Below are 15,757 nucleotides of genomic sequence, written 5' to 3'. Positions count from 1 at the left end.
CTGTCGCGACACAGAACATATGTGATGCAGTTTAGCAACTTGTATTTTACTTGAAGTAAACATCACACAACTTCAGTGGAGATCTGGAACAAGCTGATCCACAATATATGTGTGGTCCTGTCATACAGCATTTCAACCTAAAGGATACTATAGGAAACATTTATGAGAAAAAAGGACGTCAAGAGGTTTAAACATAAATTAAAGCCCTGATGCTCCTGAATCCCAGAATTCAAATCCCTTCAAAATATCCATGAAGTGTAAGACAACATTGTTCAGTATGTGAAGACTTGATATCTACCTTTAAACAGGAATCGTAATATAGTCGTGACTCCGGCACTCTCACATAACTCTCTGCGACTTTGATCAAAGGAGATTGCCAAATGTGTCGGCAAATACAATAAAGACATTTATATTTGCTGAAAGGCTGCAGCCATTCATTCACTTGATATAATCTGTAATCAGTGTATAATTAAACAAATGAATGTTAATTCATACCAAATCATATACTATCTGAAGACTATAGTTTTATTTTAAGTATACTGTCAAATGATTACACAGATTTATAACCCTACTAAATACCAATACTGTATTTTATTCATTTTTTAAAAGAAATCCAGAATATCACCAAACCAGGAAATGCACCAACACTATCAAACTTTGCTGAATCAAACAAAGGAGAACACCATGATGCATCTACAGGCTGCTGGCAGCTCTGAGGCTGAACTGAGGCGCTTTGGTGCTTTGAATCCCAATATGCTGAGTCGTTAGGATTCCTGAGCCTGGAAACCTGAGTGTCTGTACACAACTACCTGCCAATTCACCGGACTGTCGTGTAGACATTTAAGATATTTCATTCCGCAGAACTTAAGACAGCGTGGATCAAACCGTATCACCTCATTGCATTCAGAAAACACGGAGCTTCTCAAAAGACTCACAAATAATGTAAATCACAGACAACACGTTGCTTGAAAACATTTCAGTCTTTAAAAAAACAAACTCTTTTCGTACACCGTTTCTCATTAAAGAAGCACAGTAATGACTGCTGTACAGCTGTGGTAATGCAATGCAACGGTCACAATGGAATACAAGCGTGTTGGCGAGGAGGTCGGGGCGATCTGGCCTGCAGTCGGGACTCAGCATCAGGTCACAGTTTCAGCTCAAGAATGGATTCGAACCTCAAGTGAAGCAGCTCCTCTCATCAGACGGAGCTTCGCTTCACGTTGGGAGGCGTGTAGTGGATTCTGCATCTTTCACTGAAAATCTTAACACGACAAATCAGGGATAAGTAACTTATAAGATAGGGACAGAGCATTTGCGATTATAGAACGTGACAGTGAACATACCTTCAGACTTCTATCATTGACAACTTCTTCAACATTCAGCTCTGACTTCATTAACTTTAACTGGAAACAAGGATGGAAAAATGCATTACTGAATGAATATTTTTCAAACGTACATGATAGCACCCATTGCTGACTTCCATAAGAATGTATGGCCCATAACTTAGAGCTTGGTGGTCTTTAAAGCCCCCAGTGTGAGAAACAGGACCTACTTTGGTCTGCTCCTTTCTGAGCAGTCTGAGGAGGGCCAGGTTTTCGCTGTCTTTTGCTCTCTGTTCACGCAGTTGTCCCACCTCCTCTGAACTTTGAGCTATACAGTGCTTGATAGCTTTGTCTCTGGTCAGATGGGCATCCATCATCTGTGGAACGCATGATATTATTAATGGAACTGGTTTAATATAATAGGAAAAAGCTAGCTTTGACACAGTCATTATTGTTGTAACTCACAGACTCATAGAGTTGTCTGCACGTTTGTGTGGCATCCACTTTGCCCGAGAAGGAGACTGTGGGCAATGTGGTGTTCAGCGCATGGACGATGTGGTCATCTATGGTGCGCATCACCTTCAGCACCTCCTGAAAAAAAGGCAGTCAGAAACTTCCCTTCAACTGAAACCAAAGCAATGATTTGAAGCTCAATTTTATCTGTTTGTTATGTCGCAATACATTACATGTAATTGATCTCTGGTTATCAGTGCATAGCCTGAAAACGCAGAGGATCAACACAGAAACAGTGGACTATTAGACTTTCTGCAAGCAGTGCAGAGAAGCTCTAAAATATCTTTAATGAGAAAATATAGCAGATAACTGCGTATGATAGCAACATGTTTCAAGCTACAGCGCAGCCTGCGTTCAAGCCTTACTATTGCACCTTTGGGCAAAATAAATGATCACATTAACTCTATATTTATCTATTAGTGGTTGCGTACTTGTGACACCTTGTGATGTGGTGACCCCTGGGTATTTTTGCTTTTTACGTTATCGAGAAAATTAGACCCACTTATTTGTAATGTAAGCATACTTGAGTCATTTAAATTGACTGGAGATACTTAAGCAACAGTTTCTGCTGGGCGAGCTTGTATGTACATCTGTCTGTATGCACAAAGTGATCAGGAGGGTCACCCATTCACTGGCTTGACGTTACACAGAAAATAAACAACACATCATCTGAACTTTCAAGAGTTTCTGGTTCAGATCGCATCAAACCAGTGACAAGTTATCACAGATCTTTGAATTATTCGTTGAAATTACCTGAAACATTGAAAAGTCCTCACAGTTTAAAGTTCCACCGGACGCCGCCATGGTGCACTGATTGGTCCTCCGTACCCACAACGCGGGCGGACAGTTCAAGACAATGCCTGAATACAAACCACCTCAAGCTAAATATATTACCACATTAAATTCTAATCCTCACGGTGATTCCTAAAAATGAAAGTTTTTTCGCGGTATGAGGCAATGTCACTATTAAAATTAAAATACCATCGACAACCTTTTATCAAGAACAGTTCCATAACGTGATGGAGACCTCCGTTGTTGTGTCGAAGTCTTTTTCCTATTGATTTAAATCGTCCCCTTACCCCTTACTTTAACCTAAACTTAAGCCAAACCATCATCGTAATTGCCGAAGCATAACCAAACAATTACTCGAATTACAATATAACTCCAACTATGTATGGTAAACAGTATTCGTGGATAAAACTGACTTTAAAGAAAAGCCTGTCTCATTTTTTATCAGGCACATAACACGGGCTCCTATGCTTATGTCAGCGGGTCCCCAGTGGTTGAAAACGCAGCTAGCTCGTTGACATTCAACCAACCAGCAGCTGACGGAAGACGAGGTGCTACGACGCAGTTTAATGGCTTGATACAAAATACGAAAACATGAATTTTGTTAGATCTCGCCTTTCCATTGGCAAATTTATAGGTTCGTATTGTTTACTATAATGTTTGTGTTCTTTTTTTATATGATTAAAACATGCCTTGAAGTGTCCTCTCTTCTACTTGTTTGTGTATTTGTAACTTTAAAAGGCTATAGCTTGCAGCTACAGTTGTAGTAATCTTGCATACGACTAAGGAGTTATAGTTTAATATATTATATATGTTTCATATATATTTTACCTCTGCTTCTTGGAATGTCATATGTGAATAAACGATGATTTCGTGGCTATAGCTGGTATTTGGCTATAGCTGGTATTTGGGACATTTGTAGTTCGGGTTTCATCCAAATTAAAACTCCACACACGCTTCTTGTTTGGGCTTCGTTACACTGAAACACCTCCGTCCCGTTTGGAAAGTGGCTGTTCCTTAATGATTGTAATGTGACGTGTCATGTGAGTACTTTAAACAAATTAAGAAAATTAGTTGTTGTGAAATGTTGACATGATCTAGAGCTGAAATAATTAGAACAGAAAAATAATCCGCAACTCTTTTGGTCATCCAATAATTTAACAAACTCAACATATGATGTTGAAGTTCCAGCCTCAGTTGTGATGATCGGCTGTTTTTCTTTTTCTTATGTCAAAGTTAACAAAATCTTTTTTGTTGTTGCACTGTTTATCCCCTATCTTTTCAAATTGTATAGACCAGTTTATGAATCAAGAAATTACTTAGCAGGACAACCAACATCCAAATGAATAGTTTGAGTTAGCCCTAGTTGTGAATCCTCCTAAATCCAATAGACTCCTGGTCTTTTTTATATCTCATCAGGTCAGAGGTGCAGACAGGTCACGGAAACATGGAGCCACAGAGGGATGTGCAGTAAACCACAGGCGCCCAAAGCAGAGCCTCTGCCTGCAGTCCCAGCAGCAGGTAGAGTTGTGGATCATGTGGGTGGACAGATTACTGTCCTGTAGAAATTCTGTCCATGTTTAGTTGTCTTGTGATGTCATTAATGCTTCAATCAGTTAAGCGTTGGAGTCCTAAACACTTACAATCAGAGGTCGGGATCTCCAATGCTGTAGGAAAACAGTCAGAAATGCCTTTTTATTCTGTGTGAGCTGGAACTATTTTACATTTCAGAAAGTTGTTCTTCAGTGTCCCGAGTAGCTGAATGATTACTTTGAATACCTTGTGAGTGCAACGTCCCGGTTCAACTCTAAACATGGGACCTTGGTTGCATGTCACACTTTTTCGTCCTGTTTCCAGTCTGCTAGTCTTAATCTCTTTATCTGTCCAATGAAGGCAAAACAATACATTGATTGCCAGAGGATTTTGTACATCAGTGTGTGAAAGTTGTCTTTAGTTCCAGAGGGAAGAGGGACACAGGAAGTGGGGTTAGGATCGGGGGTGATGGAGCCAACGACTGGGGCTCGAGAAACTAAACTTCTCTGAATTTTTCCAGGATGTGGATTTGTGGACATAAACTCTGTTTGTTCTTCTTTCATTTCTTTCATTCAGCGCCTCGTGCCGGGTTCAAACTCCCCGGCTTCAGACCGTCAAAAATGGACCAGAGGATGCTGGTCTGGTCGGGACGCTTCAAGACAGCAGACCAGATACCAGAGCTTGTGTCGTAAGTAGCCTTTTCATTACATTACATTACATGTCATTTAGCAGACGCTTTTATCCAAAGCGACTTACAATAAGTGCATTTCAACCTAGAGTATAAACTAAGAACTTTTCCTGTTTACACCACACCTCCCAGGACAGTGTAGTTAAGATAATTCACACAAATAGAGCCAACTAATTGGATCCTTGCTGCTGCGGCAAGCCGGTATTCCAAGATGACTGCAGTTCAAACAAGGAGTCTGTTTTTGGCTCGAGGTAATTACTGCTGTCCCTGAAATCAGGCTGGAGATCATATCTGGTCCACTGCGATGATAAAAGACCCGACTGTCACGTCTGCAAACTGCAGACCTTCAGCCTCTTGCACTCACAATGAACCAAATATCTGAATGAGAAGCATCAATGATGGCTGGTGGCGATTGTTGACATATTGCCATTGTTTGAAGAAACAAGCAGAAAAGAAAAGCTTAAAACAGCACACTGTATTTGATAATATTATTTTTAATGTATTAAATTATCTGACTACACTGCCGTTTGTTTGTGCACCTGCCCCCGCCACAGGTTTGAGATGATTGATGCTGCCAGAAACAAAATCAGAGTGAGAACGTGCTATGTGATTATGGCGGGCATAATAGCGACCTGCCTGATCATGGTGTACCGGGGCAAACAGGTGAGTGGCAAAAGACAACGGATTGTGTTTGCATGCATTGGTTTTCTCCAGTATCAGTTTACAAGGAGGAACATTTTTGTTAGATTGTTTACAACAATGTGAAAGAGCCGTTTTGTCTGTGCATTGGTGTTCATCATTTGTATGCTCATTTTATTCCACAAAAAAAAATATATATATTTGAGAGAAAATACAAAAAATGTGGAACACAAGACTTTTTCAAATGTTATTTGTAATTTCTCTCATTTTGTCGCAGGCGGTCGGCAGGCATGAGTCCCTGACAAGTCAAAACATGGCGAAAAAAGCTAGATGGAGGGAGGAACTACAAAGAGAGAAGGAAGCTGCTCTTGCACTGTCAGCGAAGGCTCAGTGATGAAAGACAACAAGGCCTTGCATATTAACCCCCCCCCCCCCAGATAACACACAACTATGTATTAATTTCTAAAAGCCAATATAAGGTTTGACCTTTTCATTTAGGTTATAAACTGAGAGCTGTTTTTTGTCCCGATACTTATGTGATTAGACTAGTTTTGTTTGACAGATGTGACATCCACTTGTATAAAGTCAACACCAAAATAAGAATCAAATAAAGTACTGCTTCTTGAAAATTCCCATCTGTTTTAATGACATGATTTAATGTTATATAAATTGCAACCCTTAAGCCAAAGATTTAAGTTATTTACTTTGCTATTTATAGACATAACAATGAATTGTGAAAATAATCTTCAGATTAATTGAGAATGAAAATGAGCCTTTGACAGAGGTACTTCATTTCTTCAGCAGTCAAGGAAATGCTCCCCGAAATGATTATCCTGGACACAAACGACAAACTGATTCACTTACAATGTGGTTCATGAACCAGCTTTTATGCAAATAGCATAACGGGGACAGTTGCACAAACTCTATACAACACATAGTAATTAACATGTAGAGCTGGTAATCTCTTGCAGAGATTTTGATAAAAGTAAGCAATGTTAAGAGGACTTGGTAAACAAACATTCAGTTTTGCTATAACTAAGGTGACCACCAGTATTCACGTTTTTATCTGGATTTTCGTTGAAATTATCCGGAAGGATTCCTGTGAAATAAAGTGTATGGCACCATCAGCAACATGGCAGATGCTAACCCCAACTAAATAATAAACATTGTTTTTAATAAAGACCAGCTTCAGACCAAATAGTGGATATACATGTTGATGTTTTGGCCGATTGAAATTGGAAAATACTACCTGAATGTGTGTTGGAAAGACATCTAGACTGCTCATGTTTTAACAGCCAATTTTCCAATAGTCTGACTTTCTTTAGTTATAATACAGTTCTAGCTTTGCTGAGGCAGCATGATCTACTGATTGTAATTAGTGTGCTAAAAGTTTCAGTCCACTCCACAATCTGTTCTGGGTAAACAGTGAAATACATTGTCATCCTTAACACACCAGAAGGAGGTCGAGGATTCAGACCACACCTCGCTTCCTGAGGGAAAAGCCGTGCCATCAACCAATTCAATAGTGAATGCAAAAACTATGGTATATTCTTGAGGCGCAGGTCCTGAACTAAAGTGCTGCAAATGAAATGAAATTATGGTACAAATTCCTGCTGGTCTGCTGCTGGTCAGATTCCAGGGTTAAATAGTCTGCTTTGTCTCGTCCAAGTCTGTCCAATTGTCTCAGTGCGAGGGAAGACTCCAATTCCCATGATTCCATGGGGTTATTCACATCACACCTGAGGCAGTCTAAACTCTTATAGGTGAAGCATGTGCAGGTGAAAAGTCCCATTCCTGGATAAAGGAATGCATGATATGAGGTCCAGGAGGGAGCGCAAGCAGCCTGGTGGACAAGCTCCACCCCTCAGCGACAGTCAAGTTCCTAATTTGTCCATCCGTGGTAACTTATCCAAAGGTCGGAGAGAGGAGATGAGGAAATTCAACCTCCATTTTTGAGTTAGTTAAGTGCCTTTAGTAGAGGTCTGTTGAGTCCTTGGGTAGGGACTGGCCACGTGGCCCAAGTGTGGGCAGTTTGGTCCAAAGACCAGTCAAGCATGTGATCAACGTCTCATGGTCAGTCCAGTGTTTAGTTTCGATCATTCTTCTCCCTGTGCCTGTGTGTTTGTCTGTGTCCAAGGGGGGGATAAATCACGTCCATGTTTGTCTGTCTTGTGAGTCCTTAATGCTTCAATCAGACAAGCAGTGCAGTCCAACAAACTCCCACTTAATCAGCGATCGGGTTGGCCAATCCTACGGGAACACCGAGAAGTGCTCTTCATTTGGGATGAGCTGAGGAAATCCAAAAAGTACGACGGGGTGGTGTTACAGGAACAGCCTGCTTGTAGGAGACCCCGGGGCCTGAGCAGGTAGGTGGGTTTCAGACGCAGAGGGGAGCTCAGCGCAAGACAGACGGATGAGTGAGACCGTCACAAACTGGCTGACAAGACGGCAGAACGCGACCCACGTTTGACGCGACGCACACACACGTGCTCCTGTGATGTTACATTTGCCATAATCATGATAATGATTAAATCAATCTCTCTGACGATGCGGAGGAGGGGAACCCGTGGGTTGTCGTGACACTTGATCGTGGCAGTGGGCAGAGAGTGAGAGAAATGAGCAGAGGTGAGGATGAAGGTGGAGCTCATAAGGAGGGAGGAGTTAGCATTATAGCTGGAAGCCTTCCATCGGGGCCTCGCACTGCTGGAAGAGGAACTGCTGCTGCTGCAGATCAACGGCTGGAGCCACAGACGGGTCCTCGTCTTCAGTGTTGAAGTAGCGCTCGATCAGGTCGAAGGCTTTCTGGTAGATTTCCTGGTTCTCGTGTCCCTGTAGGAACTCCAATTTGTCCAGACCTGGGAAGAAGGAGGTGGGCCTTAATTAATTAACAGCCAGATTTTGCACAACAAGGTCCATCATTCTATACATTTCTGATAGATTTCCAGGTTTCCAATTAGTTATTTCTAATAAGTCTGGTTATTTAGTAACAAACTGGTCATAGTGTCATAAAGTTGTAAAACCATGCGTCTTTAGTTTGTTTACGTGACCTACATTCTAGATGTGGGGCACTAAACTGAACTGTGGGCTCATAAAACTAAGGAAATAAACCGTATGTTCTGATCGAGAAACTTACTTTAATCAGTCTCAACTGAAATTGCTGGATGACTTAAATGTAAACAGCATGAATGCAATCATTTTAACCGAGTGTCAGTGTACACTAACCATAGGCCTCTTCAATTAGTGCACAGTAAGGGTTGATGCCTCCTCCCCTCTTGGCCTCCAGTTCTCCCAGTCGCAGGATGTTCTCGAGGCCATTTAGCGCCACCTGAACTATTTTGGAGTCCATAAGTGTGAGCAGGTCACACAAAGGTTTTATACAGCCGAGATCCACAAGGTGCCTGCCAGAGGGCGGGTACAAAGACGGTGAGAGTCGAACATGTACTACTTGTTTAAAGCAAATAACTGTCTTTGGCTCAACAATGGACACAAAGCGTGATCAGTAAACCACACACACCCTCTCAAAAGATGAGTGTACCAGCTGAATGACAGTATCCCTACTTTCTGAGATGATCATTACTGTAATTGAAAGTATTCCTTTTGTCTAGATCCTAGTTTTTCAAGACATTTTGCAAAGCATTCTGTACGTCATGTAATTTTCTTGTCCAGAATGGAAAAGCTAACACTGAATTTTTTCTGATAGTTTGAGTTATTCATTTGCTCTTAAAATGTCATCCATTTAAAAGGAATAAGCCACAGTTTGACTTTAGGTATTGTAATGTACACACTGGCTGTATACTGCTCTAAAGACTGCATCAGTGGTCTCACCGTATTTGTTCAGCAGAGCCCCCCGAGGTGGCATTGGTAATCGCCCAGGCTGCCTCCTTCCTTGTGCGAAACTCTGCTACCTGCAGGATAGTGATCAGAGGAGGCAGCAGGCCCGCATCTATCACCATCTAATAAGAGAGGAAAAGACTTCATGAGATGAGGAAATTCTCACGTTAACTTTTGAAGTTATTCTCTCACACACACACACACACACACCTGTATTTGTGCTCTGTTCCCTGCTGTGATGTTGGAGATCGTCCAGCAGGCTTCTTTCTTGATGGACTCCTTGGGGCTACTCAGAAGGTGAAGTAGGGACTGGAGCACGGAACAGTTCAAAATCACCTAGAGGACCACACAAATCACACACACAATATAATTAATAGATCTATAAGTATTCAATTACCTTCTCCAAAAGTAGCATAACTGTATGTGTGTCTACATGGAGCCATTACTTGTGTCTGCAGATCATCTCCAGTGACTATGTTCCCAACAGCTCGCAGTGCAGGGGATACAACCTTATAATCCGAGTGCCTGGAACAAAGCAGAATTGTAACGTATGATCAGATGTGTGCCACCTCGTGTTAGGATGGCAGCAATTCATATTCAACCTCACTTTCCTCTGTAGCAGCTTTATGGTGTTTTTTCACATGGAAATACTATATATAGTAACCTATCCTGGCTTTTGCAGTTTACTTGAGCTGGTAATGCATTAGTCAAACTTAAATACTGTCTGCAATCATTCACAACACACCCACATCTTCCGCAACAATTTATATATAAGTTGTGTAATCTTTGTAAATTGTAAAGGATACCGTATGTGCTTAAAGCTGTGCTTACATTTTGTATTACCGAACTGTTTTGTACCGTCAGGTATAGACTATAATTGATTGTAGTTTATCACTACTGCACTTTGGCATAACTTTTTCCTCTAGGACACATTCTGGCAGGGGGACAGACAATGGAAATCAGCCTTGTGGCTGTAATTGGGTGCATTAGGTTTTTAATTTAAAGTGTTCATCAATGTACATTGTCCCTCTCGAACAAATAAAAACTTGAAAGCCTTACATCAGTAACTCCACCAGCCTGCGACAGACTCCCGAGTCAATAACAGCTTGTATTTTGTCATTGGGGCCATCAGATAGATAGGAGAGTGCCCAGCATGCATCAGCCAGGATGTCTGTGTCATTGACGAACAGCAGCCAAGACAGCACACTGAGACACGGGGACACCTGGAAAAAAAGAGAAATCATACTTGTATTAAGTTTAATATGAATGACAGCTTGTGACCTTGGAAAGTGAGATATGATGTACTTAAGCAATGTGAGAGATGTGCTGTTGCCATAGCAACATATTTATCTTGGCAAATTACCTTAGTAAAGTCTGGAGGTGGGTTCTTTCCTCTGCACAAGTTTGACAGCGCCCACACTGCATTCCTCATCATGGTTAGACGATTCTGTTTGGCCAATAATCTACCAAAGGAGCATGTTTTAATGAGGATACAGGATCAAAGTTTCCCTGTTTTTTCTAGAGTAATAACAAGATTTAGGAGGAAGATAAAGTGACATTGAGTTGTTACTTACTGCACCAGGGAAGGCAGAATGTTGCAGTCTATGACAAAGTCTCTGCATTCTGTGCTGTCGCCTGCTATGTTTCCCAAGGCCCACACTGCCTGAGGGGGAAAGCAATTATTCAGGTCAGTCAATGAACACAATTTAAATGTACAATAGCATTAATTATAATGTACAATAGCAGGATTATGTTTTATCCAACCAGTCAGTTAAATCAATTCTGTATATGTTGTTATTGACATCAATACATTATAATGGAGCAGTCAGTGGGAAGTTTTTACAAGAAAAAACACGGGTACGTCTGAATTCTCCCTACCTGTTCCTGTACGTCCTCGAAATCCGAGCTGAGCATCTCTATGAAAATGGGCACAGCTCCTGCCTGGATTACCACCCGGGTCTGATGGGATGTGCCTGATGCAATATTGGTCAACACCCATGCAGCCTCAAACTGAAAGAACAGTCAAAATATAAAATATTTAATACACATTCACTCAGTGGGCTGAGAGGCCCTTCTCTTTGGCGTTTTCATGTTCTCTGCGTGTTAACGTGGGTTCTCTCTGGGTTCTCTGGCTTCTTCCCACAGTCGAAAGACGTGCAGCTTTGGTTATCACTCTAAATTGCCCGTAGGTGTGAATGGGAAACAAAGTATCTTTACCAAAGATATTCTGAGGAAACGTACCTGCAATGTGCAGTTTTCTCTCCTTTTCAGGAACTCAACAAAGCGCTCCACCACCCCTGAAGTGGCAATGACTTCATCAATGGGTGGGTTGGGTTCTAAGTGAGACATAAAGTAGAGGTGAGCAATATAACAAATTAATACAGCAATACTTATCAGAACAATATCTTTAAATCAATAGATTAAAACATTTACTTACATATTCAAAATGACATGATAAAAATGTTTCTTTCATTGTCAACTTGAATTTCTTAGTTTTTCGGAAGAAAATTGCTTGTGTACTGATTTCTTACTTCATACAATGTATGCTTACAACAATGTATAATTTGTCATGTAGTAAGCTTTCAATTGTCATCTAGCTCTCGTAACAATCAGGTACCCACAAGGAATTATGGCAATATATGGCACCCTTACCTTTAGAAAGAAGCTTCCTAAAGCGCTGAGTGCCTATTAGTTGCTGTTCAGGAGTACTGGAGAAGATCATTTGAGTCATGTCTTCAGAGATCACGCCACCCTGCTCAGCACAAATATGGAAATATTATCAACACAGAAGAAATGCTGTCTTACAACTTCATACATGCTGTGCATGATGGCACAGCATGTAGGTTAGATGGAGAGCAGGATTATTTTCAATTCTCATCTTACTGTGAGCGGGTCCATGTTGTTAGCCTGGGACTCCAGGTAGCCACTATCAGCCATCCCATCGTCCTCTGGGAGGCCATCATCCTCCACTGTGGCAACATTCCTCCTCTTGAAGAGCTACAAGAGAATAATATTTAAATACATTCTAAAGCATATTTCCTCTTTATCGTTACAATGTAAGGAACACAGCATGGATTACAGTTTCCTCCCTGACATTAACAATGACGGCAGAATATCATTTCAGAATTATGAAGGTTGTTTATATCAAATCTACCTGGAGGACAATTCTACCTTCATAATAAAACATTAAAACTCATGCTCTGCCAAGGAGGTATACATGACTTCCTTCACACTTTGCTCACCTGTTCATCCTTCTTCTGTTTGCGAAGCTGTAGGCCTTCCTCTTCCCTCCTTCTTCTCATTTCATCTGTATTGAGGGACTTGTTCTTGTAGCTCTTAAGTCGTGCATTGTCCTTACCCTGACTCATTGTAAAGCCTATGAGAAACAGAAATCAATGTTATCTAGACAGACTTAAATAAGATAGGGAGAATATATTTGAACTTCACAATATGGAATTGAATTGACGGATGCCAAAATCCTATTAACATCAACAATTGTAGAACAATACACATGTCTATACATTTATTTAGACACAGTATACTAGAGTTAGCTGGAAGGTCCAGCTCCAGTGTTTTGCATGCGTCAATTACTGGTTACCAAAATATTCACAAGTAAAACTAAAATACGCAAATATTAGCTGTAGATCACATAGCTAAATAAAGCATCAGCCTCTTAGCAAAGAGTTCAACACATCGGGGCATCTAAGCATACTCGCTAGCTCGCTGCTTAGCTTTATGCGACTTGACACGGCGTGATAATAAACAACCAAACACATCAGTATCTAATGCTCCCATATGCTGCTTCCCCTCATCGATCCACGAATCAGCAGAACATAAAACGATAATAAACGAACCGGGGATAGGCCGACGGGAGGGCAACACTTCGCCAGCTCCCGTTAGCTAACGTCAGAGCCCTCGTTAGCTCAATCAACTTCCGACAGCTAGCTGGCGTTAGCTTCGACATGTAACGCGACATACCTATGTTTCTTAAATGTTACCAACATTAAGAATCAAATTAGCTTCTCATTATAAAGCCCTATAACACATACACTCACAAATATACGTAATTATGTTTAACTGACCTGTCAAAATGGGCTCTGTAATCCCCTTGTTATTCGCTAGGCCACCGTTTGTACAGCCGTCGCCGGTATGACAGTGCGCATGCGTGATATCAAACACCGCCCCCTGCTTAACAATTGCCCTTACTTATTTACACTCCTCCCCACCCACACGATGCTTCTACTTTCTAAATGGCGAAACCAGTTTCTTCCTTGCCTTTAAATGTACAGTTAAGTTGTTCAGTTAACATACACAATACATATTTGACTGTACAGCAACACTGAAAGGTGCAGACTGTATTTCTAGAAACCTCTATAGGCCTCTACGCACGGCACGCAGCAACATAAACGACCCGTGCAAGGATTAAACGGAGCTGAAGACCAACTGACCAAGCATTCAAAAAGGACAACTTCAAGGAGTAGGGATGCATCCGTCGGCCCCTCAGTTGTATGAACGAGCAGTGCTAAGTGCAGTGCAGGTGTTGTGAAAGTTGCTTGAACATTTAACAGTGATACAGTGAAGTGCGCTAGACACGCACTGGTGCCAGCGCACATCAGGTGGAGGCGGGGCTCGTCTGTGGAGCTCCTCCGACAACAAATAACAACAAACGCCATATGGCAGATCATGCGGATGAACACAACCAGCAGCGATGACAAACAGATACAACACGCATCATTCAGGAGCACTTAAATTGCACTCACTTAGAGCATTTTGTAGTTTGGCTCTTTTAAATAAATGTTCTTGATTCTTGTTGTTCTGAGTTTGTACTCATGGTTGAAAATACTTATTGTTAGACGCTTTAGATAAACGCGTCAGCTATATGATATGTAATCTAATGCATCATAAGCGTTGTTTTTGTCGTACAAGCCCCCTTTTTTGATTACCGTCATCGCAGGCCAATCTTGAAAAAACACGATTACACACGATAGAGATATGATAACAATAACATAAGCATATAGGTAGCAGAGGGGGTGGGGTAAGCAAAATAATGTAACAACAACATTAACATTAATATTATTAATGATCATCCTCAATCATCACTAGTTGCACACATTAAAGGGACATATGTTGCGAGGAGATGATAAAAGAACAAAGCAAAAACACAAAGGTATAGTCACATGTAGACACAATCATCAAGGTTTAAGATTCAAGGTTCAAGGTGTGTGTGTGTGTGTGTGTGTGTGTGTGTGTTTGTGTGTGTGTGTTAGTGTGTGTGTGCATGTGTGTGTGTGTGTGTGTGTGTGGATAAGATCCTATTTTTTGCACGTGACTTTTGCGGACAATCAGAGGCAAATCATGCATTAACTCTGTCTGACCCTTATAGCCCTTCAACACAATAGGTGCACTCTCTGAAACATTTGGAAACGGTTACAATGAAATCGGCTCAGGTTGTATTTTCCGATCACGTTCCAGCTCGGTCGTACGACGTCATGACAAGCATACAATTAACACTGCGGTCAACTCAGCCGACACTCGGATCTCCGTGGTCAACTCAGCCGACACTTCAATTTCTGTGCACCTATAGACTGATGTTGACGGTAAACGCATTAGATCAGGAGCGCGCGAGGGTTTTGATAAAGTTAGCGGAGGAATTCACGTGACACAACATCCTGTTTTGTAAAGTTAGCGGAAAGAACTACGTGAAACAACATCCGTTTTTCAAAATAAGATGTCGACAAATCATACACTAACATATACAAGTAAACAATTAACTGATTTCGAATCTTTATAGATCGTTTCTGAGATTTAGCTTAAATTATGCTAACATTAAAACTTTTTTACTGTACCAAGGAAGAGTCCCAATTGGGAGATATTTCAAAGTAAAAGTCCTAAATGTTTAAAGAAATCGGTCATTTCTTTAATGTTTGTAGTGCTTTATATATGTTTTTCCTCATAAGCCCCGGCATTGACTGATGCAGCTGTGTTCAGGACAATCTTGACTTCCATTATCCTGGGAATCAGACAAATCTACGGTCCCAATTGGGAGATATTTCAAATTAAAAGTCCTAAATGTTTAAAGAAATCGGTCATTTCTTTAATGTTTGAAGTGCTTTATATATGTTTTACCTCATAAGCCCCAGCATTGACTGATGCAGCTGTGTTCAGAACAATCTTGACTTCCATTATCCTGGGAATCAGACAAATCTACGGTCCCAATTGGGAGATATTTCAAATTAAAAGTCCAAAATGTTTAAAGAAATCGGTCATTTCTTTAATGTTTGAAGTGCTTTAAATATGTTTTTCCTCATAAGCCCCGGCATTGACTGATGCAGCTGTGATCAGGACAATCTTGACTTCCATTATCCTGGGAATCAGACAAATCTACGGTCCCAATTGGGAAATATTTCAAATTAAAAGTCCTAAATGTTTCAAGAAATCGGTA

The 15,757-nt window shown here is 41.0% G+C and overlaps 3 protein-coding genes across 4 annotated transcripts; 1 reads left to right on the top strand and 2 right to left on the bottom strand.

Annotated features, from left to right (window-relative positions):
* Nucleotides 1–504: 504 nt before the first annotated feature.
* mix23 (mitochondrial matrix import factor 23) lies at nucleotides 505–2,692 on the bottom strand. The gene is made up of 5 exons (XM_056434354.1): nucleotides 2,589–2,692; nucleotides 1,788–1,913; nucleotides 1,553–1,699; nucleotides 1,344–1,403; nucleotides 505–1,261 (listed from the first exon to the last, which is right to left on the bottom strand). The coding sequence occupies exons 1-5, from the start codon at nucleotides 2,637–2,639 to the stop codon at nucleotides 1,199–1,201; spliced, it is 447 nt and encodes a 148-aa protein (XP_056290329.1). The 5' UTR covers nucleotides 2,640–2,692; the 3' UTR covers nucleotides 505–1,198.
* A 463-nt stretch (nucleotides 2,693–3,155) lies between these two features.
* fam162a (family with sequence similarity 162 member A) lies at nucleotides 3,156–6,117 on the top strand. The gene is made up of 5 exons (XM_056434093.1): nucleotides 3,156–3,261; nucleotides 4,044–4,145; nucleotides 4,734–4,845; nucleotides 5,400–5,508; nucleotides 5,762–6,117. The coding sequence occupies exons 1-5, from the start codon at nucleotides 3,219–3,221 to the stop codon at nucleotides 5,876–5,878; spliced, it is 483 nt and encodes a 160-aa protein (XP_056290068.1). The 5' UTR covers nucleotides 3,156–3,218; the 3' UTR covers nucleotides 5,879–6,117.
* Nucleotides 6,118–6,339: 222 nt separating this feature from the next.
* kpna1 (karyopherin alpha 1 (importin alpha 5)) lies at nucleotides 6,340–13,785 on the bottom strand. 2 transcript variants are annotated; one of them, XM_056434091.1, is made up of 14 exons: nucleotides 13,764–13,785; nucleotides 12,558–12,691; nucleotides 12,199–12,312; nucleotides 11,968–12,067; nucleotides 11,557–11,651; nucleotides 11,194–11,325; nucleotides 10,890–10,978; nucleotides 10,679–10,778; nucleotides 10,375–10,538; nucleotides 9,762–9,840; nucleotides 9,526–9,651; nucleotides 9,310–9,437; nucleotides 8,707–8,882; nucleotides 6,340–8,339 (listed from the first exon to the last, which is right to left on the bottom strand). In XM_056434091.1, exons 1-14 carry the CDS (start codon nucleotides 13,768–13,770, stop codon nucleotides 8,152–8,154), a joined length of 1,632 nt encoding a protein of 543 aa, XP_056290066.1. In that variant the 5' UTR covers nucleotides 13,771–13,785; the 3' UTR covers nucleotides 6,340–8,151. The 2 variants fall into 2 exon arrangements, with proteins under 2 accessions (XP_056290066.1, XP_056290067.1); XM_056434092.1 differs by lacking the exon at nucleotides 13,764–13,785 and adding an exon at nucleotides 13,398–13,441.
* Nucleotides 13,786–15,757: the final 1,972 nt, after the last annotated feature.

This window comes from Pseudoliparis swirei, chromosome 16 (genome assembly GCF_029220125.1).
Source record: "Pseudoliparis swirei isolate HS2019 ecotype Mariana Trench chromosome 16, NWPU_hadal_v1, whole genome shotgun sequence".
Classification (NCBI taxonomy): domain Eukaryota; kingdom Metazoa; phylum Chordata; class Actinopteri; order Perciformes; family Liparidae; genus Pseudoliparis; species Pseudoliparis swirei.
The sequence above is the reverse complement of the archived record's forward strand: the minus strand, read 5'-3'. Positions and strand labels throughout refer to the sequence as shown.